Genomic DNA, 22640 nt, shown 5'->3' on the forward strand with positions numbered 1-22640 from the left:
TCACTCACTGTAAGGATCAGATGTCCTCGGAAAAAATCCACCCTCAAGGCTGTTTCCTGGCTCCTCTCTCTTCCTGACACATTCCAAGAAGGAATTTATGGATGTTGGGAAGGACAAGGGGTGAAGAATTTCTAGAACCTTTAAGAATGCCCATGTAAGCAACTCCATGCTTAAATGACTGTGTGCGATAAAATTCTCTTGCCTGTAAGCAAGAAGAAAAAATTTGGTGTGAGCTGCCTCATGCAGTGGAAAGAGATTTGTCGGCATTTCTAAACACTAGGAATCCTCCTCACTGCCCCCAGCCTAGGATAGTTCATGTGCGTGCCTAAGTCAACAAGATAGATATATTCTGGGAACCACTGAAAATGAAGTCATAAGTAACTAATTCTGAAATATGATTCTAGCCAGTTGGAAGTTTTATCTTTATCTAAAAATGAAATTGTTTATTCTCCAGCTGTGACCAGGAAAAATTCAAAGACTGTTGATTCCTTCATCCAGCAATGGTCTTTGTCCTGTGGCGAGGTGCCTAAAAATAACGGATAGTTTATGTCACACTGCTTCCAAAAGGTTAGCTACAAAGCAGTTCTTCTTAGAGATGGGGTGGGCGCAGACTGATCACCAGACAAGAGGCACCTTAAAGTGTAAAAGTATAAATCAGAAAGCCCTTGGGATAGGGCGCCACAATACCGACCTGCTCTCCTCACCTGTTAAATGAAGTGTTACCTCAGAGTAATGTTCTGAATAAAAATTCATGAAGCCAAGATCCGGGAAATGATCCTACACTGGTAACATCTTATACCGGAGAAGGTGAACCAAGAATTAATTTTTATCTTGAAACAGCCATGAAGTCCTAATACTCTCCCCCACTTAAAAAGGGGGGGAGGCTTCAGGACCATTATTTCCATGTCTTTAAATCTGGAGGGGGGGACGGTAAATATGCCAGTATCTGGAGACCAGGGACTAAAGACAGAAGCCTGTGTTCTACTTAGTCCTCTTGACAGAGGACACTGAGCAATTAGACACTTATCCTTAGAAAGATACAATGTTGCTTACTGGGCTCAGTGCCAGCTTCATTTTGACTTTTCATATACTCCTATTCCTAACTATGGTTCTACCAACTCTGTGTGCTCACTCCTTTCCACTCCTCTGCATGTCTTCGACCCCCCAGTAGGACTAACCTTTGGTTTTCCATCCACGTGACCCCCACCTCTGCCTCTAGCAGGGAGCCACAAAAGAACACATTTGTCATCTTCTTTATTCTCCTTATCAGCCATGCACTCCAAGTCCCTTGCCCTTTGTCTGTTCCCTTTCTAGACTTCCACAGGCTTTGAATTCTACCCACCTACTGCAATTGTATCCATCCACTTTCCGAAACTGCCACCCATCAGTTCAGGCCCATCCCAGATGGCACATCTTTCAACATGTTTTTCTTAAGCCCCTCAAAAGAATGCAGCCTCCCTCCACTTCAAACATACATAGACTTGGGTTGACCAGTCTCTGTTGTTACCTGTTACATTGTTATTATAATCATGATGTATCTCCCTGATTCTCCCATCTCTTCTAGATGCAAAGTTTCCTTTCTGGTCCATTCTCTATTTGACCAATGTTACTATTGCTTCTGCTATTATTAGCCACCATATATAAAGCACCTGCTGTATGCCACGCACTATGCTAGTAGCTTAACATATATCTCACTTCACTCCATTCTCCCAAAACACTGTGAGATAGATGTAGGAATAGCCATGTAGGGGACCCAGGCAAGTGGTACTCAAGGGGTGAACCCATGGCCACAAGAGGCAGCTACTCAGTGGAAAAGCTGGATTCAAACATAGGTCTATTTCTTTCCAAAGATCAGGCTTTTTTTTTTCTTTCTCTTTTTTTTTTTAAGATTTTGTTTATTTATTTGATAGAGATCACAAGTAGATGGAGAGGCAGGCAGAGAGAGAGAGAGAGGGAAGCAGGCTCCCTGCCGAGCAGAGAGCCCGATGCGGGACTCGATCCCAGGACCCTGAGATCATGACCTGAGCCGAAGGCAGCGGCTTAACCCACTGAGCCACCCAGGCGCCCCAAAGATCAGGCTTTTTCTCTCACACCCAGCTGCTTTATCAACAGAATGGTTTATATTGCTGAAGGGAAGGGACTGAGTCCTCTCAAAAACTCTGGAGCCAAGTAGTGTCTGGGTCAACAGAAAGAGAGCCGTAAGTTATCTCTGACAGGTTCTACCAGCTTCCAAGAGAAGGGTGAGGCCAAGCAGGACAAGATGTTAGGCCAACCCAGAGTGGTCCTGGAGTAGCTTATCTCTCTGCTATGATTTGAGGAGAAGAAACTCATAGAGAACTTGGGGCTCTGAAGTATGAAGAAAGAAAGAAAGCGAGAGAAAGAGAAGGGAAGGGGGGAGGATGGATGGTAGGGAGGAGGGAAGGAAGGAGAGAGAAAATGTTTCCTATCCCAAGGGTAGGATGGGGAGCAGGGTTCGGGAAGGATGCTGGTCTGGGGCAAGGTGGATGTACCTTCAGATCTGAGGAGGGCAATAGCCATAAAGACCATTTCTCACCTATACCTGGATTATGTTTGGACATGTAAGGTCCAAAAATGTAACAGAAACTACACTGCACATACATATTTTCTAATGTTTCGCTGAGTTACCACACAGACACCATCTTCTTACATGAGTCTCCTGCCAAATGTGCCTGAGGTACTCCCCCATTTTCACGAGACAGGACACTAAACAACATCATACAGATTCTCTCTGACCTTTCTGAACTTCAGTTTCCTCGTCTGGACCATGGATTTAATATCACTAAACAGTCCTCTCAACCAATCCTGCTCAGTAGAATTTCCTGCCATAATGGATGGAACTGTTCTTTGACTGCATTAATGTTCTAGTCACTGGCCACATGCCACTATAAAACACTTGAACTGTGAGTATTACAACTAACGATGGAGATTTTCATTATATTTAATCTTAATTCATTTTCGTTTTAACAACCACTTGTGCTGCTGGCTGCCATATTGGACACTACAGCTCTAGACCAATGCATTCAAAGTTTTCTGCCTCTTCTTGAACCTTCTATCTCATGGGGGAATGTTTATGGTATTTTTTTTCTCTCCGATTAATTATGTTTTGAGAAATTCATAGGAAAGGAGGGATCTAAAGAGTCTCAAAAAAAAAAAAAAAAGCACAACAGTTCATTTGGATCTAAAAATTGCTTTTGATAAAGATATAAAGCAGAGTCCGCTCTGCACTACTTTTCTGCACCCAGAATATCTGCTGAGACATGATAAAGAGCAGGGCAACATGCAAAGCTTGGAAATAGCCCCTTTGTCCTAAGCGTGTAACCCCAGCAGTCTATGTGTTGAGCCAATGTAAAACTGCGTCTCTTCCTGCTGTTCTCTTTTACAAACACTGATACTCAACTAGATCCTTTAATCTTATAAAATATAGGCAGACCTCGATCTGGATCTACATCCATATCTTCAAAAGTGTATTTGTCTGGGAACGAAAGAGGAGTCTCTACTTCACTATAGAAACTTTATCCTTGCTTTAAAAACAGATCTGTATATGCCAAGGTAGATTTCAAGAGTTGGGAGAAAGAAAATTCTAGAAAAAATACTAATTGAAGGTCATACTTTTCACTATAAAACCTTCCCTTTGATGAGCTCCTGCTGCTGACAAAGGCCATGCCATCCCTGCTACCCACATTGTCTCTTGCACTTTTCACAACAATCTTCTGAGAACCCTTGTATCACATTTTAATGATGATGTGACTCTGGCTTAAGAGATAGCATTTTACCTAAGGAAGAGAAAGCTGAACAGTGACTCAAAACCAAGAAAGTGTGTCTACAGAAGTTGTGTTCTTCAACACTAGTCTACATTCCAGTGCCTTGGGTGGTGCTGTGTTCTCAAAGAAGCCCTTTCTATTGGAGAGTTCCAAGTAGAAAAATATTTCTCCTGTTGGGCTGAAATTTGCCTTCTTGTAACAATCCCTCCATCCCACCCCAACATAAACATGCATTGGCCCTTATTCTGTCCTTTGAGGACATAAGGGACTAGCCAGATCCCACTTCCCTAGAATTTATACGTGGTCATCCTGTCCCTCTCAACCCTGGCTTTTTCAAATAAAGGATAAACACACACAATCCACACTCATTCCTCCTGTAAGATAGTTTCCAGACCTTCCATTGCCCGGTCTCTTCCCATAAAGATAAGAATATGCTTGTGATTTTAAAGAGTCTCTATAGGACAAGTTGTTCATTCTGAAATTTTAAAAGCCCTATTGTCAGAACATGACCCTTCACGTCTAACCTAAATTATCACAAACTACAGTCTAAAGTAATTATCCCTAGGTCTATCCTCAAGGGAGACATTAACCAGCCAGTTGTCTGCATGAGAATATTTTACATTTTTAAAGGTTATTATTTGCTCCCTATCTTTTTCCTCTCTGGTGTAAATATTTCCAGTACTAGAAAATTTATATTCATAAGGTTTACCTCCTCCCCCATCAGCAGTTTCTACAGGGCCTCTTTCATCTAAATCCAGGTTGCTACAGAGTTTAAGACTCAGTGCAGAGGTCAAGCTCAAGCTTAAGCAAAGGAAAAGCTATTGAGCTGGACTCGCGGCTATGTTTTGTTCTTAGGAGTACAACAAAACAGTAGCTCCTTTAAAAAAAAAACTTTTTTAAGATTTTATTTATTTATTTGACAGAGAGAACACAAGCGGGGAAAGCTGCAGGCAGAGGGAGAGGGAGAAGCAGGCTCCCCACTGAGCAGGAAGCCCATCCAGGGCTAGATCCCAGGATCCCAGGATCACGACCCAAGCAAGGCTTAACCGACTGAGCCACCCAGGTGCCCCAGCAGCTCCTTTTTAATGTGTGCCTACTGTGGGCCTGTCACCATGCTGGGTGATTTCTGGACAAATTTCTAATCCATAATTCCCTTTGGAAAGGCTTCCTCTCACATTTTACAAATAAGGTCATGGTGAGAGAGGATAAGTCGCTTGTCAAAGTCACAGAGCTAGTGAGTGGCATTGAACCCAGGTGTGTCTAATTCTGAAGCCCAGGCACTTACCTCCACACCAAAGATGTAATGGGTCTTTTCCAATGTACAAAAAATATCCACCTGCCCTCAGAGCACTGTGAGCCAATGCAAAATACAAAACCCTCAAGAATCACATTTCCTTCCTCCAAACAATGCAGAATTTGGCTGTGCCAGTGTAAGTCTCTTACATACGACAGTGAAAAATCCTCACTCAACCCATACTCTGGTCATTATTACCCTAGACTCATTGCCTCGGAGTCTCAACCAGCAGCTCTAATGGCCTTTTAGATGGAAATTTAAGTCATTTAGCAACACACAAAAAAGTGTTGGATGAAAGTCCAAAAGCATTTCAAGCTTGGCCCATAGCCCTTCCTCATAAAAAAAAAAAAAAAAAGAGGAAGAAGAAGAAAGAAAGAGAAAGAAGAGAAAGCTAAGAATTGTTGGGAAGAGAGTGGAAGGAAGGACTTTGTGGAAGGCAAAGAGAGTTGAAGTGATTGCAATAGAGTGTGCAATTAATGAATATTTGTCCAGTAAACAAATAAGATGGGTTACGCTGGCTTAGAAGAAAAGAACTTGCCAAGTTTCTCTTCTTCATAATAATTTTTTTCAATGAGCTGGCCTACATCACAGATCCACACATTCTTATTTAGGAAACTAATTTGAATAAGAAAGCATACTCAAAAGAAGTGTTTGTTTCCTTTTTGTTGTTGTTGTTGCTGTTGTTTGGGGGGTTTGTTTGTTTTTGCCTAACCAGGGAATAGATGCCCAAAGTAGCTGTTGCATGGATAGCTGGTAAAATCTCAAGTATGAATATAATTAGGACATAATGGAGATGGGTGGGTAGGAAGTTCTTGATTAAAGGCATAGCCACTGCTTTCTAGTCCCCAGACCCGTGCTCAGTCCTACTGAAATGTTTTTCAGTTCAGTTTTCCCTACCATCATCCTTCTCCAGATTTCACAAAGACTTCCTGTTGTCCTGCAGGAGGCAATCACGTGGAATCATGTTGATGCATTCTATCATTGGGATAAGATCTTTCTGGAGGAAAAAAAAAAAAAAGTTGGAGGACCTCTGTAGAGTAAGCATTCCAAATATGGCATCTAATTGACACACGTGGTCATCTCTGAAGGAGCAAATGTAAGAATAACATGGGCATAGAAAAATGCCAATTTGCAAAGTGACCAATTAAAAACCAAACACATCTCAACTATTTTCTTGAACTATATTCAGGAGTATTTTCCAATTAAATAGGAGTATGAATGACTTCATTCCCTGTATATATCATTCCCACATGCATCCAGAGCATACTTAGGTCAATTTATAACCATCTTAGGTTTAGCCATGTCTTCCTATCCACTCAAGAATTTCCCAACCATCTTTGACAACAGCCCTTGCCCTGGCTACCTTGATTGTCCATACATATAAATAGTCATAAGACAGATGAATAAAACAATTTAGCAAAGTTAAGAACTGCCTCTCAATAACATAATCTCCTCCATATTCTGTTGGTATCTAACCCTCTCTCTTTTTAAGGCTTAGTTTAGATTCTGTCCTTTCCAACTACCACTCTTTGACAATTATTTTCATTTGTTTCACACTCCATAAGCAGTAGCACCCTATACCACGAAATCAGTCATTTGTATTCCTTCCTACTTTGTTCCTTAAGTATTAAATGTGTGATTCCATTTTATTTATAATTCTATTGTTAAGGCCCCTGAGGGTAGCCACTTGGTCTTATGTTTATATCTACCTCCACAGAACTCTGACTATTGTGGACAACACAATATGTTTATTAGTCTGTTCAGGCTATTATAGAAACATATCACAGACCATTATTTTGGCTTAAACAACAAAAAATTATTTTCTTACATATTCTACAGGATAACAGTTCCAATTCAAAGTGCTGGAAAATTCAGTCTGGTGAGGCCTCTCTTCTTGGCTTGCAGATGGCTGCCTTCTCAGTCTGTCCTCATACGACCTCTCCTGTGTGCACAAACAGAGAGAAAGAAAGAGGGAGAGGGGAGTTCTGTCACATTGGTGATCCTCCTCTTCTAAGGACACTAGCACTAACAGATTAGGGACGTACCCTTATGACTTCATTCAAACTTAATTACCTCTGTAAAGGCCCGATCGCCAAATATAGTCCCATGAGAAGTTCGGGCTTCAGTATATGAATCTGGGGAAAGAAGAGGACAGGATTTAGTCCATAACACTCAGTGAGAATAGTGTAAGTACTTGCAGATTGGAGAAGACATCAGAGGCTCATGGATATTCTTTCTGAGTGACCTCCTGCCCTCAATCATAGTTTGGACAACTGCTTTAGAAACATTCTATCAGGTTATCCAAAAAACTTGACTTTTTAAGGTTTTAGAAATAAATCAAGGAGAAGAGAAATTGAGGCTCAAAGAGGTAGAGGGCTTTCCAATGGCGACATAACAATTAAGAAGTTCGGCTGGAATTAAAACTCACTTTGCCTTCTAGCATGTTCATCGCTTGAACCTCTGCCTCCCAGGGTGGAGGGGAACCAGCAGATGCTGCTAAATGGGGACTGGAGGACCAATAATAAGAGGCAGGAAATACTGACCATCTACCGTGATTATTCCCTCTTGGCACTACAATGACTCATTCAGTGGGCTCATTGAGTAAGGATTGAAAGTGTTCATAAATTTATGAAAGATTTCTACTTATAATATTGTTACTTATGTCATTATTTTAACTCTGACATTAGCCACTCACTGCACAGAAAGAGAAATAGGACAAAGAAAAGTTACATGAGGGCGCCTGGGTGTCTCAGTGGGTTAAGCCTCTGCCTTCGGCTCAGGTCATGATCCCAGGATCCTGGGATCGAGCTCCGAGTCGGGCTCTCTGCTCAGCGGGGAGCCTGCTTCCCCTCTCTCTCTGCTCTGCCTCTCTGTCTGCTTGTGATCTCTCTCTCTCTGTCAAATAAATAAATAAAATCTTTAGAAAAGTTACATGACTTACCCAAAGGCACAGAGCTAGAGCTGAGATCCAAATCCAGGTCTGGTCTATACTGTTCCAAAGTTTTGCCCTTTTCTCTATTCCTTGCCATCTCCCTGAATTTCCAGAAGCTGAAAAGTGAGTGAAAATCATTCTTTCAAGACAGCAATATTTTTCTAAAGGCCAGTTTGTATCAACACTATAAGGAATACTGAAGGAGTATCAGGAAAACTTCAAACGCAGGAGACAGAACATCAAAATTCACTTGAAATGACAATATTCAATAGAGTCAATTAGCAACGGATACTAACAAGCTTGTTGTTTTCCTTCATTTCCTTGTAGAAGAGAATTCTTTTGAGAAGATCAGGAACCCACTCCTCTGGATTCTTCTCTGTGCTTCCACATCCACACTTCTGCCTAAGACTGAGACACCCTAGGGGCGAAAGCACAAAAACCACCCAGCAAAACCCACCTCCACCATGGGGGCCATGACCCGGCTGTTGGCAGGCATCCTCCTAGCCTCATTCACTCTCACAACTGAAGGTGGGGTCCTCAAGAAAGTCATCCGGCACAAGCGACAAAGCGGGGTCAATGTCACTCTGCCAGAGGAACAGCAGCCGGTAGTGTTTAACCATGTCTACAACATCAAGCTGCCTGTCGGTTCCCAGTGCTCGGTGGATCTGGAATCAGCCAGTGGGGAGAAGGACCTGGCCCCGCCATCAGAGCCCACTGAGAGCTTCCAGGAGCACACGGTTGATGGGGAAAACCAGATCGTCTTCACACACCGCATCAACATCCCCCGCCGAGCCTGCGGTTGCGCGGCGGCTCCCGACGTCAAGGAACTTCTGAGCAGACTGGAGGAGCTGGAGACTCTGGTGTCTTCCCTGCGGGAGCAGTGCACCATGGGAGCCGGCTGCTGTCTCCAGCCCGCTGAAGGTACACCCAGCCCCTCGCCGTCCACATGGGAGAAATGATGAACATGGCCAGATCCCTCACTTTGTTTCCAAAGCAGGTTCCCTGGGGAACTGGCCTCACAAAGTGTTCATTGAGAAGAGATTTTATGGTCAAATAAATGTGGAGAAAGTAGCCATCTCTGTTCTGCTCTTGGAGAGTCTCGTTAACAAATGTTTCTCAGAGGAGTTTCTAGACCTCTGAGAAGTCTTGCATGGAAAAACCTTGTTATACTTTAATGACCAGTTTCTAACATTTATTTGACTATGAGATCTACACATTCTGTACCCCAAAACCTAAGAACATATTGTGAAATTCCTTACCAAAGATCACTCTCTGAAAGGTGCCGATATGGTCCCATCACCTCATTGTTCAGGAAGGAAAACTAAGGCCCAGAGGGAGGGTGGGATTCCTCACAGTCCTGCCATAAGTGATCGAGTTAGGGCTTGAACTTACAAAGACACAATCTTGCCTGTGGTGGTACAAAGTCTGGGAACTGGAAAAAATGTTCTAGTTTAATGGCAGCAACAACCATCATCACAGTATGCATTGAGCCCTTTTTTATGCATCAGGCACCGTAATTCATTACCTCATTAAACCCTTCCTAGAACCCTTTGAGATAATGTTTAATACTCCCATTCTACAGATCTAACAACTGAGACTCAAAGTTAACTAACTGGCATAAAATGACACCAGAGTAATAAGAGAAACAAGTTCTGAGTGCAACTATGGTCTCCAGAGCTCATGCCCCCATGCCCCCCATAATAGCCTGTATCCAGTGCTTCCTTTTCTCTGGGACTTTGCCATTTTAGAATTGTCTTCATCTTCGCTGCCTAGATTTGACAGAGCTACAGGAATTTTGGCAACTTCAAATCAGAGCTGAACACCTGTATTTCTGCCACCCCCCGCCAAAAAAACGAGAAAGCACTTTGATAAATTATTTCAAGAGTAGACCTAATCACCCTAAGTGGAGAGGACTATAGGACATACTCTAGGTTTCCAAGGTGGGGTAAGTTTCCTTTAGGCACAAATGACTTTATCTTCCACTTCCATCAATTCTCTGGCAAAATGCAGATGGAAGTTACACAACAGGATTAATGCTAAAGAATGGGTTGAAATAATTGTTGAATGCGGTGCTATCCAGGAGAAATATAACGTGAACCAGATAGTCTTAATTTTTCCAGTAGTCACATTAAAGAAATGAAAAAGAAACAGGTGAAAATAGTTCTAATGAAAATGGTTTTACTTAACTTAGTGTAATCATATTATCCACTTTTCAGCATGGAATCAATACAAGACTTATTAACGGGTGTTTTATATTCCTTTCTTTAAACTAAGTCTTTGAAATGCCATATGTATTTGACATTTATACCAAATCTCAATCTGGAGTAGCCACGATCCAATTGTTTAATAGCTACTGTGTCTTGTGGCTGCCATACATGAAAACAGATGATTCTCAAACTTGGTTTTTTTCTTTTTTTTTTAAGATTTTATTTATTTATTTAACAGAAAGAGAGATCACAAGTAGGCAGAGAGGCAGGCAGAGAGAGAAGGGGAAGCAGACTCCCCACAGAGCAGAGAGCCCGATGTGGGGCTTGGTCCCAGGACCCCAGGATCAAGACCTGAGCTGAAGGCAGAGGCTTTAACCCACTGAGCCACCCAGGCGCCCCTCAAACTCGTTGTTTTCATTGTCTTCTTCCCTGCTGTTAGGAAGGAGTTAAAACATATTAATACAACTATTTGGGTGCAGAGAAAATGGAGCGCGCTTTGTTTCTTCTCCCTGGCTCCATGGAGACTACGCCAGCGACTCCTGCAAGCTGAGCCAAGACATGAGGCAGACTTCAAAGAGTTGGAGGCATGTCAGCCCTGACCATGTCTTCCTCAGATTCACCCACCACTGCAGCCTTTAGGATGGGAAGGAAAAAGCTAGACACACAGGAGCACTGTGGGGGCAGAGCCACATTAAAAGCTGTACCGACAGAATTAGAAAGCCATTCCTATGCTGCCTCATTTCAGTAATGGAAAATCAGAAAGTTCAGTCACGTAAATCCACATACTGACTTGAGTCAACCCAAAAAACTCTGCAAGAGAAGATCACAATGAGAACAACAGTAGGTCTGTAATGTCCTCACTTAACCCTGATACACCCCAGGGAAGCAGGCTGTTGGTCCCATTGACTGATGAAGAAACTGATGTCCAGCGCATCTAACTCGCTTTCCAAATGCAGCACCGCTACGGAGCCAGAATCAGAATTGAATTCAGTTCAACAAATATTTCTTGTGTGAAACAATTATTCTCTTAAGTGCCTGACCTTGGCTAGGTGCAGGAGAAATTACATAGCCCAGCCTAATACATTCCACGAGGCAGTGATTTATAATCACCGGGGTCATGGGTATACTTGGAAATTCGATAAAAACTACAGATCCCCTCCCCGGGGGTGAAAAACACACACACACACACACACACACACACACACACACACACACACAAGTACACAGTCTTTCCCCAGGAGACCCAAGTTTCAGAGAGTCCAGGTGAAGAATTCATGCCTCCTCTAATGGGATGTCAGTTCCCTCTGATTTCACACCTGAGGCAACTAGTTTTCAAGCCATATGGGACCCGAGGGTGCCACCGTCTTCTGGCTGCGTTGGAGTCGGGTCCGGCGGGTGGTAACAGAGAAAGCCGCTGCTTGTGCTCACCAGCCGGCGTCTGCTCTCTCGTTGCAGGCCGCCTGGACACGAGGCCCTTCTGCAGCGGCCACGGGAACTTCAGCGCGGAAGGCTGCGGCTGCGTGTGCGAGCCCGGATGGAAGGGCCCCAACTGCTCGGAGCCCGAATGTCCTGGCAACTGTCGCCTGCACGGCCAGTGTGTGGATGGGCAGTGCGTGTGCCACGAGGGCTTCACGGGGGAGGACTGCAGCCAGCCGGCCTGCCCCGGAGACTGCAACGACCAGGGCAAGTGCGTGGGTGGGGTCTGCGTGTGTTTCGAAGGCTACGAGGGGGCCGACTGCAGCCGGGAGCTGTGCCCGGTGGCGTGCAGCGAGGAGCACGGCCGCTGCGTGGACGGCCGCTGCGTGTGCCAGGACGGCTTCGCGGGCGACGACTGCAACGAGCCGCTCTGCCTCAACAACTGCCACGGCCGCGGGCGGTGCGTAGAGAACGAGTGTGTGTGTGACGAGGGCTTCACGGGGGAGGACTGCAGCGAGCTCATCTGCCCCAACGACTGCTTCGACCGCGGCCGCTGCGTCAACGGCACCTGCTACTGCGAGCAGGGCTTCACGGGCGAGGACTGCGGCCAGCTCAGCTGCCCGAACGCCTGCACCGGCCACGGCCGCTGCGAGCAGGGCCAGTGCGTGTGCGACCCGGGCTTCGCCGGGCCTGACTGCAGCGAGAAGAGGTGTCCCGCCGACTGCAACCAGCACGGCCGCTGCGTGGACGGCCAGTGTGAGTGTGACGCAGGCTTCACCGGAGCGGCCTGCGGTGATCTCCAGTGTCCCAATGGCTGCAGCGGTCACGGCCGCTGCGTCAACGGGCAGTGCGTGTGCGACGAGGGCCACACCGGGGAGGACTGCGGCCAGCTGCGGTGCCCCAACGACTGTCACAGCCGCGGCCGCTGCGTCCAGGGCAAGTGCGTATGTGAGCCGGGCTTCCAGGGCTACGACTGCAGCGACATGAGCTGTCCCAACGACTGCCACCAGCACGGCCGCTGCGTGAACGGCATGTGTGTCTGCGACGACGGCTACACCGGGGAAGACTGCCGGGACCTGCGCTGCCCCCGGGACTGTAGCAGCCGCGGCCGCTGCGTGAACGGGCGCTGCGAGTGTGAGCACGGCTTCACCGGCCCCGACTGCGCAGACCTCGCGTGCCCCGACGACTGCCACGGCCAAGGCCGCTGTGTGAATGGGCAGTGCGTGTGCCACGAGGGTTTCATGGGCGCCACATGCCAGGAGCGGAGGTGTCCCAGCGACTGCCACGGCCGCGGCCGCTGCGAGGATGGTCAGTGCGTCTGCCAGGAGGGCTTCGCGGGCCCCGACTGCGGGCGGCGCTCCTGCCCCAATGACTGCAGCGGCTGGGGCCAGTGCGTGGAGGGCCGCTGCATCTGCAGCGAGGGCTACTCCGGGGACGACTGCTCCGAGGGTGAGTCCCGGCGCTGAGCCACCCGCCGTTGGTTCGGAAGAGGCCCGGGTTGCAGGGTAAAGAGCTATGTGTCCTGTTACATCTGCTCCCATGCCCGGGGGCGCACACACACCATTGCAGGGGTCCGCGTTACTCACCTGTCAGAGGGCTACCTATTAGAAGGCTCGGAGGCTCATAGAATTTTCCCAAGCACTCTTATCTGGTGCATTCTAGAACTGTTATTTGAGTCTACCTATCTAGTCTACACGGAGTGTAACACCCAGTGCCCTGTGGGGAGGTAGATGAAATGAAAACAGCCTTTTTGCCAAATATGAACCTTCTCATCTACTCCCCACTGACACTGAGCCAAAAATAACCTAAATCCCTCTATTTGGATGAGAGCAAAAATTCCGCTCAATTGAATGGACAGTGAGATTACATAAAACTGTCCTACATGCACACTCAGTTAGTGAGTAAATGCTAATTAATCACTTGCGAGGTAGAGCCATCTCTTAACTCATTTTTTCATGACTGTCTTTGATCCCAAGGATCGTGAGTTCCTTCAAGGAGCGCTATCCTGCCAGCACTAACGATGTATGACCTCGAGTTCAGAGCAGGGAGCTAAGCTCAGGCTGCCTGTGCCCATGCCAATGGCCCGAATCTGAACTAAGGTCCAGAGAGTAGAGAAGTCGGAAGGGTCAGACCACAAAGAAACCTGAAGGACACCCTGCAGACCCAGCACTGTAGCCTGAAAGTCACCAAAGGTTTTCAAAATGAATCACAGCAGGAGGCTCTTGATGAGATTTTCATTTAAGGAAATGAAAGCTGGATATTAGGGCTCAGTGATTGGCAGTGGAAGGGACAAGTGAAGGCAAACAAACCTAGAGAGAGAATTAATGGAGGACCTTACTGACACTACTTGACCCAAGCTATCCTTTTATCTTCCTGCCAGTGTCCCCTCCCAAAGACCTCATCGTGACAGAAGTGACTGAAGAGACCGTGAACCTGGCCTGGGACAACGAGATGCGGGTCACGGAATACCTGGTCATGTACACGCCCACCCATGAGGATGGCCTGGAAATGCAGTTCCGCGTGCCTGGGGACCAGACATCCACCACCATCCGGGAGCTAGAGCCAGGCGTGGAGTACTTTATCCGCGTCTTCGCCATCCTGGAAAACAAGAAGAGCATTCCCGTCAGCGCCAGGGTGGCCACGTGTGAGTTCGCAGAACCCACCCCTACTCCACCCCCAGCAGCGTCTGCTGCCCTTGTCTTGCCCAGTGCATGACCCACGCCCACAAGTCACTGCTTCCCCCGTCATCCCCGTAGCAGCATAGCTGTCCTTTCATCGTTGCACCGATTAAGACCCCAGGATCCAGTTAAGCCCACTGAATTTTTTTTTTAAAGAAACCCCTTATCTACCCATTCATTTAACTCACAATAACCCTATGAGATCAGGACAATTATTAACCCATTCTACAGATGAGAAAACTGAGAATAAATGTTCAGCATCTCCTCCCAAATCAGACTCTTAATAAGTGGCAGAGATGGGATTTAAACCCTGGAAGTCTAGTTGCAGGTTTATGCTCTTACCTGTTCTATTCTACTGTTTCCTTTCTATGGAGCTCACTGCCCACATATTTTTTTTTTTTTTTAAGATTTTATTTATTTATTTGACAGAGAGAGACCACAAGCAGACAGAGAGGCAGGCAGAGAGAGAGAGAAGGAAGCAGGCTCGCTGCCGAGCAGAGAGCCCGATGTGGGACTCGATCCCAGGACCCTGAGATCATGACCTGAGCCGAAGGCAGCGGCTTAACCCACTGAGCCACCCAGGCGCCCCCACTGCCCACATATTTAAAAAAAAAGAAAAGAAAAGAAATATTAGGGTTCAAGTTCTTCCTTTAAGAATCCAACATCAGTATAATTCCCGTCATACCTAAAAAGCAAGGCTAGAAATTGGTCCTTATTTTTGCTTAGTAACTATAACATTGGCTGCCACGTATTGAAATGTGCGTGCGCCAGGAACCGTGCCCAGCAACCAACATGCAACATATCATTCAGTCCTCAAAACGCTCCCAAGAACGGGCCTACTTACCTCTTCCTCCTGAATGAAGAAGCTGAGGCTTAGAGCACCTTCTGCAATTCCCCCATGCGTGCACAACTTGTAATGCGGAGCCTGGATTTGAGCCCAAGTCCCTCATTCCAAGCCCTGGGTTCATATGGCTTCACCATATGAAATAGCCAGGATTTAATCCTATGGTGGGTCCTAATGCTAATTGTCACACTGCCTCACAGTAAACAGCATCACAAGTAGTCAGGAATAGAATCCAGCTCTGACAGGAGTGGGGCACCCACCGGTAGGGTTCAGGGGAATCACCGCTGTGGCTACCGCCAACCCCCGCCCCCCAACATGCAGCCATCCTTCTCTCTGCTCTTCCTGACAGACCTGCCTGCACCTGAAGGCCTAAAGTTCAAGTCCATCAAGGAGACATCTGTGGAAGTGGAGTGGGATCCTCTGGACATTGCTTTTGAAACCTGGGAGATCATCTTTCGGAATATGGTAAGGGGCACAGAGGAGCAAGCATATTTGACGTCAAGGATCAGAAAGATGGTCTGGGGGCTCTACGGACTTTTATATCAACGTTATTGCCTTCACTTCTGGTGGGGGACGGGGTGTGGTTAGTTAGTCCCTGTATGTCTGCAAATACATTCTAAGTGATTTTAAGGAGTCAGTAAGCATAGTCCTTAGGGCTGTGAGCTCAAACAGATGCTGACCTGTCCCCTTGCTCCTCATAGTCTGGGAAATGTCTACTCAGAAGAGAAAAAATGAGCTCTGTCTCCAGATGCCTCCAGGCATATCTGACCTGCAGTATCCCTTCTTTCTGGGAAGTAGGTTCCTGAGTCCGAGCCCAGGCTCTGGCACTAACCAGCAGGGGCCAGTGGGACAGTCCCACAACTTCTCTGATGCTGGCTTCTTGGACTGTCAAAGGAAGGATTGAATCTGTGGCTCTGGACTGCTATGGCTCTCACATTCTGGCACTTGCCTTGAGTGTCCAAGGAGTGAGTACAGAGGTTTACAACAGGCAGAAGCCAATTCAAGAGACATCCTTATCCTCCGTGCATCCTCTGCCATGCTGATCTGCTGGCTAAGGAGAGCTCAGCAAAGGAGTGGATGCAGAAGGAGCGAGCCACAGAAGAGAAGAGGACGGAACCTTCTTTAGTTCTTACCAAGACTCTCTCCTGTCTTTCAGAATAAAGAAGATGAGGGAGAGATCACCAAAAGCCTGAGGAGGCCAGAGACCACATACAGGCAGACGGGCCTAGCTCCTGGGCAAGAATATGAGATCTCTCTGCACATCGTGAAAAACAATACACGCGGCCCTGGTCTGAAGAGGGTGACCACCACCCGTGAGTATCACCTTTAATAGCACAGACCCTGTGATAAAGCTGGCCATGCCCCACAGTGCCTCCTCTGGATAACATTTCCTCTTACAGAGCTTCTGCATCAACTAGGTTTTGCTATGTAAAGAGCAAGCCCCAAACTTAGTGGTTTGAAACAATAGTTCTGCACATTGCTGATTTGGGATTGGGCTCAGCTGGGCAATTCTGTTTTGGAGTGGGCTTGCTTCTGCATCTGTGTGGGCTGGGGGCTGGTTGGCCTCGAGTGGCCTCTGTAGGCCAACCTGGGCCTCCTCACACGGCAGCTGAGCCTTGTATCCCTCCGTCAAAGCCCATCTCAAGGCCAGTCCAGATGTAAGGAGCAGGAAACAGATCCATCCCTTGATGAAAGGAGCCTCAGAGTGACATGTCAAGGCAGGCACAGGTACAGGAAGACCAGTAAGAGAGACCATTATAAATAACCTACCGCATCATCCAATCTGATGCACCATCTTGGGAAAGAGGTTGGGCAAATATTATTGTTATTATTTTTCAAGAGTAGAAACTGAGGCTTAGGGCATCGAAATCAGTTGAACAAACGCCACATGGTGAACACTTGGGGGCCACCACAGGGTCACAGTTGTCAGTGAGGCTCAGTTTTATAACTCTCACCCCCTTTTCCACTGGCACTGATGAGGCGCTGGTCTACGTAGAATGTTCATCCCGTATCTCCAGTAGGAACATACATGAAATGTCACTCAATAATAAAGATGTCAGAACTTCTTGGGCGTAGAATAGAATTTGACACTACTAGAGCCCTGGGTGAGGAGGAAAAAGAAAATCTGGATTTGGAGTTGTTCTACCAAGAAGCCAAATTTTGCACATCAATAAATAAATCAATAAAATTATTTTACCTTGCCATTTGGGGAAACCTCTCCATCTTCTTCGAGATGGCATCTGTGCCAGCTGCTTAAGGGATTGATTCTTTTTGGCAGGAGGTTGTTGGAAAATTTAAACCTGTTGACTAATGACAAGAAAGAGCATCTTGCATTTAAATATTTGCACATTTTGCCTCACTCAGAGCCAACTCCTAGATTGTCTCCTCTATAGACAAGTGTTTTCCATCATTCTGACACCATCCCTCTGTGGTAGGTAGAGAGCAGGTATCAACAGGAAAATATCATTAGATCACCAGAAAGGCGTAGAAAAGATCCAGCAAATGCTTACCTGCTGTAGAGAGGGCACACCGAAACTCCAAAACACATTTATCTGCCCCTTGCTTTTTAATTTTCTTCTGGGGATTAGCTGCTTTATTCTTCTTGCAGGACAAACATCTGAACACCTAAATTCCCTAGTCACATAAATATCAGCACTGAGGGGCAGACATTTCCATGTTCATTTCACTGCTGACTAAATTTTATCCAGGTTTAAAGGACCTCAAAGTTTGGGTGACAAAGCATTTTTGGCTCCTTCGCACTGGTATCTGTATAAGGCTGTATTACAACCATTTCTGGCACCCGGATGCTTTTGAGAGACGTTCACATTTAAAGGAGCAAGAGTATGGGTTTTGGACACAAACTTACCTGAATGTGAGCTTTGCCGCTCACATCATCTTGTGAAGTTCTCCTTCTTGAAGTCTTTGACCTGCCACCAGGAACATAGGTTTATAGTGTCCTTGCAGGGTTGTCATGAGAGTTAAGACCTACATGACAGAGCACTGCGCTTGGCATGTAGTAAACCACAGCAGTACTAGGTTCCTCTGTTCAAGGATCCCAAATCTGGGGGATGCGGGGGTGATCAGTGAGCTCGACTCAATCCCGACTTCTTAGGAAAGGGCTGCTAAGGACAAGAGCAGGTGTGGTCGGGGTGCTTGCTAACACCTGTTAGAACAGGGGACAGGCAGCTTCACTGTTGAATTGTAACTTTGTTTTCATTGCGCATTCTATGGGTTCATTGTAGGCTGAGACTGACGGATGAAAGCTTGGAATTCAAAAGATAGACTGCAGGTTTCTCCTAGTCAGATAGGACTTATTCTTCCTCATTCCCTATATTACACTGAAGTTCCTTTCATTGGAAAGGAACTTTCCTAATTGTTTCCTAAACCAGCGCTAAAAACAAAAATGTAGCTCTTTTTAAATTGAAGAAACAAAGAAACATTGACTGGATGCCTTCATATCTTAATTTTAGGCATTTGCCAAATTCCCGGTCAGTTTTAATGTTTGCATTAAAATTGTTTATATAATTAGAAAAAAAAGAATTCAGACATAAAGGACAAAGTCTGACACTATGCTGGGGATAAAAAGGAGGTCAAAGACCCACTCTCCAAATAAATGAATTTAGACACTATCTAAGTTAAATAATACATAAACTGTAGAGAAATATGTTACAGAACAGTGAAAAAAGTGAATTAGGATTGTCTCTTTTTTTGGGAGGGGGGATTCTCTTATTTATAATTGGGCTAAGACCACTTAGAATGTGAGCTGCTCTCTTCGTGAGTATTGTTCCCTCCGGTCCCTCTGTTATCCGGCACATCTCTAGAACTTACCCATCTTACATAAACTGAACCTTTGTACTTTCTGGGGAGGGTGTATGTGTTCACCTAATTACAACAAGGGTCAAGAGGACTCTCATTAGAAGTGCCATGTAAGTGGGGTTTTGAGGGACAACTAGGAGATTTTTCGAGGGGGAGGGGCAATCTCAGGAAGAGCAAATGCAGAGGCCAGGATGGGGAGAAAGAGCATGCCATGCTTGCCATCACAACACTCGCACATGACAACACAAGGCTGGGTGACAACACAAGGAGGAGGCTGAGGTGAAGGCACAAAGATGGCGAGGCTTGGCACAAGCCTTGGCTTTCTGCCTGAATTCTTTCCTCACAAGTAACTCTCCATACCCGGGCAAGCTGGGGGGTGGCCTCCCTTTTGAGCTCTATAATTCTGATCAGCCATTCAGGGAATTTTGCTCATTTAAAAAAGCCAGAGAGACTAAATCAATGGTTTTTTGTTTTTTTATTTTTTTTAATTTAAATTTTATTTAAATTTTTTAAATTTAAATTCAATTAACCCACTTATAGTACATCATTAGTTTCAGATGTAAATCAATGTTTTTTTAACTGAAAAAGGCCCTAAGCTTGTTTCTTAACTCATGAGCATGGTAACGATAATAATAACAGGGCAACAACCATTTATCATGTGACTGCCATGCTCTAGGCTCTGTGCTCGGTGCTTTGCAAACATTATCTCCTTTCCTGTTCAAAAAACCAACAAGCCCTGCAAGGAAGTTGTCATCCTCCCTATCTAGAGCTTGTCAAATGGGAAATGAAGACTCAGAAAGACAAAAGAAGGTCAGATGGTTAGTAGACACTAATCTGTCCATGCATGGAGCTGGATGGCTGCAAACCCCTCTCTGCTCAGCCCGTGGCCCCAGCCCCAGTCTCTGAAACCACTCTGCTGTCTGCCCGTCACAGGCTTGGATGCCCCCAGCCAAATCGAGGTGAAAGATGTCACGGACACCACAGCCCTGATCACTTGGTTCAAGCCCCTGGCCGAGATCGATGGCATTGAGCTCTCCTACGGGATCAAAGACGTGCCTGGCGACCGCACCACCATTGATCTCACCCAGGATGAGAACCAGTACTCCATCGGTAACCTGAAGCCGGACACCGAGTATGAGGTGTCCCTTATCTCCCGCAGGGGTGACATGTCCAGCAACCCGGCCAAGGAGACCTTCACAACAGGTAGTGTGCCTTCCCTGGTGAACAGCTGGGAAAGAAGGGTTATGAGACTTCCATCCCACTCTGCTGGGGTTCCTTCCAGGCTCCTCTGACAGTAGAAATAGAAATAGACAATAGAAAGGGAAATTTCTTTCCTTTAAATGTTTATTTAAAAATATTGTAGCGATTAGGGCACCTGGGTGGCTCAGTAGGTTAAGCCTCTGCCTTCGGCTCAGGTCATGATCTCAGGGTCCTGGGATCGAGCCCCGCATCGGGCTCTCTGCTCAGCGGGGAGCCTGCTTCCCCCTCTCTCTCTCCCTGCCTCTCTGCCTCTCTGTCTGTCAAATAAATAAATAAAATCTTTAAAAAAAATATTGTAGCGATTGATCAACGTTTTCAAGAAAAAAAAAACTCTATCCTAATAACCTTCTAAAACACACACATACTCACAAAAGCATACTGAGAAGGTGCTGATCTGACAATCTCAGATAAAAGAGGTTCTGATTAAATAAAATTCATGTAAATATTTTCATAATAAAATGGAGTTATGGAAAGCATGAATAACAAAGATGTCTCTGGCATTCCTTTTTTTTTTTTTTAAGATTTTATTATTTGGGAGAGAGAGCATGAGTGAGGGTAGGGGCAAAGGGAGAAGGAGAGAGAAAATCCAGAAGCCGACTCCCAGCTGAGCATGGAGCCTGACATGGGGTTTCATCCAGGCCCTTGAGATCATGACCCGAGCTGAAAACAGAGACATACTGACTGAGCCAGCCAGGCACCCCTGTGGCATGTTCTTAGACGTCCCAACAGATCCATCAATCGTTGAGTCAATAAATACTTTTTCAAAAAAAATAAAAAATAAAAAATAAATACTTTTTCAGAGCTCAGTTACGTATGAGGTATTAGAAATACAGCAATGGGCACAGCAGACCAGTTCTTACACTCACAGACCTTATTAGTAAGTTTCTGTGTAGGTTTTTTTTTTTTTAAGATTTTATTTATTTATTTGGCAGACAGAGATAACAAGTTAGGCAGAGAGGCAGGCAGAGAGAAAGGAAGGAGAAGCAGACTCCCTGCTGAGCAGAGAGCCCGATGTGGGGCTCTAGGACCCTAGGACGATGACCTGAGCCAAAGGCAGAGACTTTAACCCACTGAGCCACCCAGGCACCTCTCTGTGTAGTTTTTTTAAGCATAAAATCTGAGCATGAAAATGACTAGAGTATCACACACATTAATAACGGGGAAAGGTAAACAAATAAATAAAATAAAATAACAGCAAAAGAAGTGCCCAAGATATAGTATTTGTTAGATCTGTCTGTCAGGTATTAAGTTGGGGCGGGGGGGTGTTGCCATTTTTTCTCCAGAGGCAAGTGCTTTTCATGTCTCAGCTTGAATTTTCAGACTCCCACTCTCCTAGTGCCTGGTGTTTTCAATGCAAATGTCCCTTCCCCTTCCAAATAGGCCTGGATGCTCCTAGGAATCTCCGTCGCGTCTCCCAGACGGACAACAGCATCACCCTGGAATGGAAGAACGGCAAGGCGGCCCCTGACAGTTACAGAATTAAGTATGCACCCATCTCCGGAGGTGACCATGCCGAGGTCGAAGTCCCACGGAGCCAGCAAGCCACCACCAAAGCCACGCTCACAGGTAAGATCTGCCTCCCAGACCCAGCCCACCCGCATACCGGGTTGGGAGGGGTGGGTGATGTCCCCATTTTGCAGCCCTCCACAGAGAGAAAGAAGTACAGTTCCCAGCAATTCCTTTCACTTGGACTTCAGCGAGACAGTCTGTAGAACATACCAGACACTGAGAGATCATAGGCTCCAGTGACAGACAGCTCAGGACTGTCTTCATGATCCTCTGAAAGTCTTTCCAGTTTGGGGCTAAATATCCACCTGCACGTTCTCCCTTAGGTTTGAGGCCGGGAACTGAATATGGGATCGGAGTGTCTGCTGTGAAGGCTGACAAGGAGAGTGATCCAGCCACCATCAATGCGGCCACAGGTGAGACAGCTGTTGGTCCCCATTACCTCTGGGCTGGCGCTGGGAGATTCACTGGGGCCCAGGAGGCAGAAAACCTATTTGGAAAGAAACAGTAGACGCACAGAGGAGAAAGCGGCCCTTAGGATCATCTAGCCCAGATGTCCAATTCAAAAGTAACATAAGCATACTGAGTCTTAATGATCCTAAAGGGGAATGAAATTTTTTTTTATGAGAAATTGGAACCAGATTTTGTAAGAAACCTGCAAACTTTTAAGTTCATAATCAGTTCTTCTTTCTTCTTCTTCTTCTTTTTTTTTTTTTTTTAAATAAACTGCAGTCTGATCAAAACACATCTGGGAGGTTTTCTTTTAGGAAATACCTGACTTTTGTAGTATACCCTTGTCCTACAGACAGTAAGTAGCAGGACCATAGTTTCAGACAGACTGCGCTCTTACTTTCATCCTGAAGCTCTAGGCTCTGGAAGAGCATGATGAGGAAGGAGCTGTATGA

The 22640-nt window shown here is 45.9% G+C and overlaps 1 protein-coding gene across 12 annotated transcripts in view; it reads left to right on the plus strand.

Annotated features, from left to right (window-relative positions):
* Positions 1–22640, plus strand: part of TNC (tenascin C) — a 92597-nt gene that overhangs the window by 18964 nt on the left and 50993 nt on the right. For all 12 annotated transcript variants that reach the window (XM_046022956.1, XM_046022957.1, XM_046022961.1 and 9 more), the window contains exons 2-9: positions 8336–8929; positions 11671–13080; positions 14012–14275; positions 15503–15618; positions 16310–16466; positions 19903–20172; positions 21610–21795; positions 22062–22151. In XM_046022956.1, the coding sequence (XP_045878912.1) occupies positions 8473–8929; positions 11671–13080; positions 14012–14275; positions 15503–15618; positions 16310–16466; positions 19903–20172; positions 21610–21795; positions 22062–22151 (2950 nt within the window). In that variant the 5' untranslated portion in view covers positions 8336–8472. The remainder of the gene's footprint in view (positions 1–8335; positions 8930–11670; positions 13081–14011; positions 14276–15502; positions 15619–16309; positions 16467–19902; positions 20173–21609; positions 21796–22061; positions 22152–22640) is intronic.

Source organism: Meles meles, chromosome 11, assembly GCF_922984935.1.
Source record: "Meles meles chromosome 11, mMelMel3.1 paternal haplotype, whole genome shotgun sequence".
NCBI lineage: Eukaryota > Metazoa > Chordata > Mammalia > Carnivora > Mustelidae > Meles > Meles meles.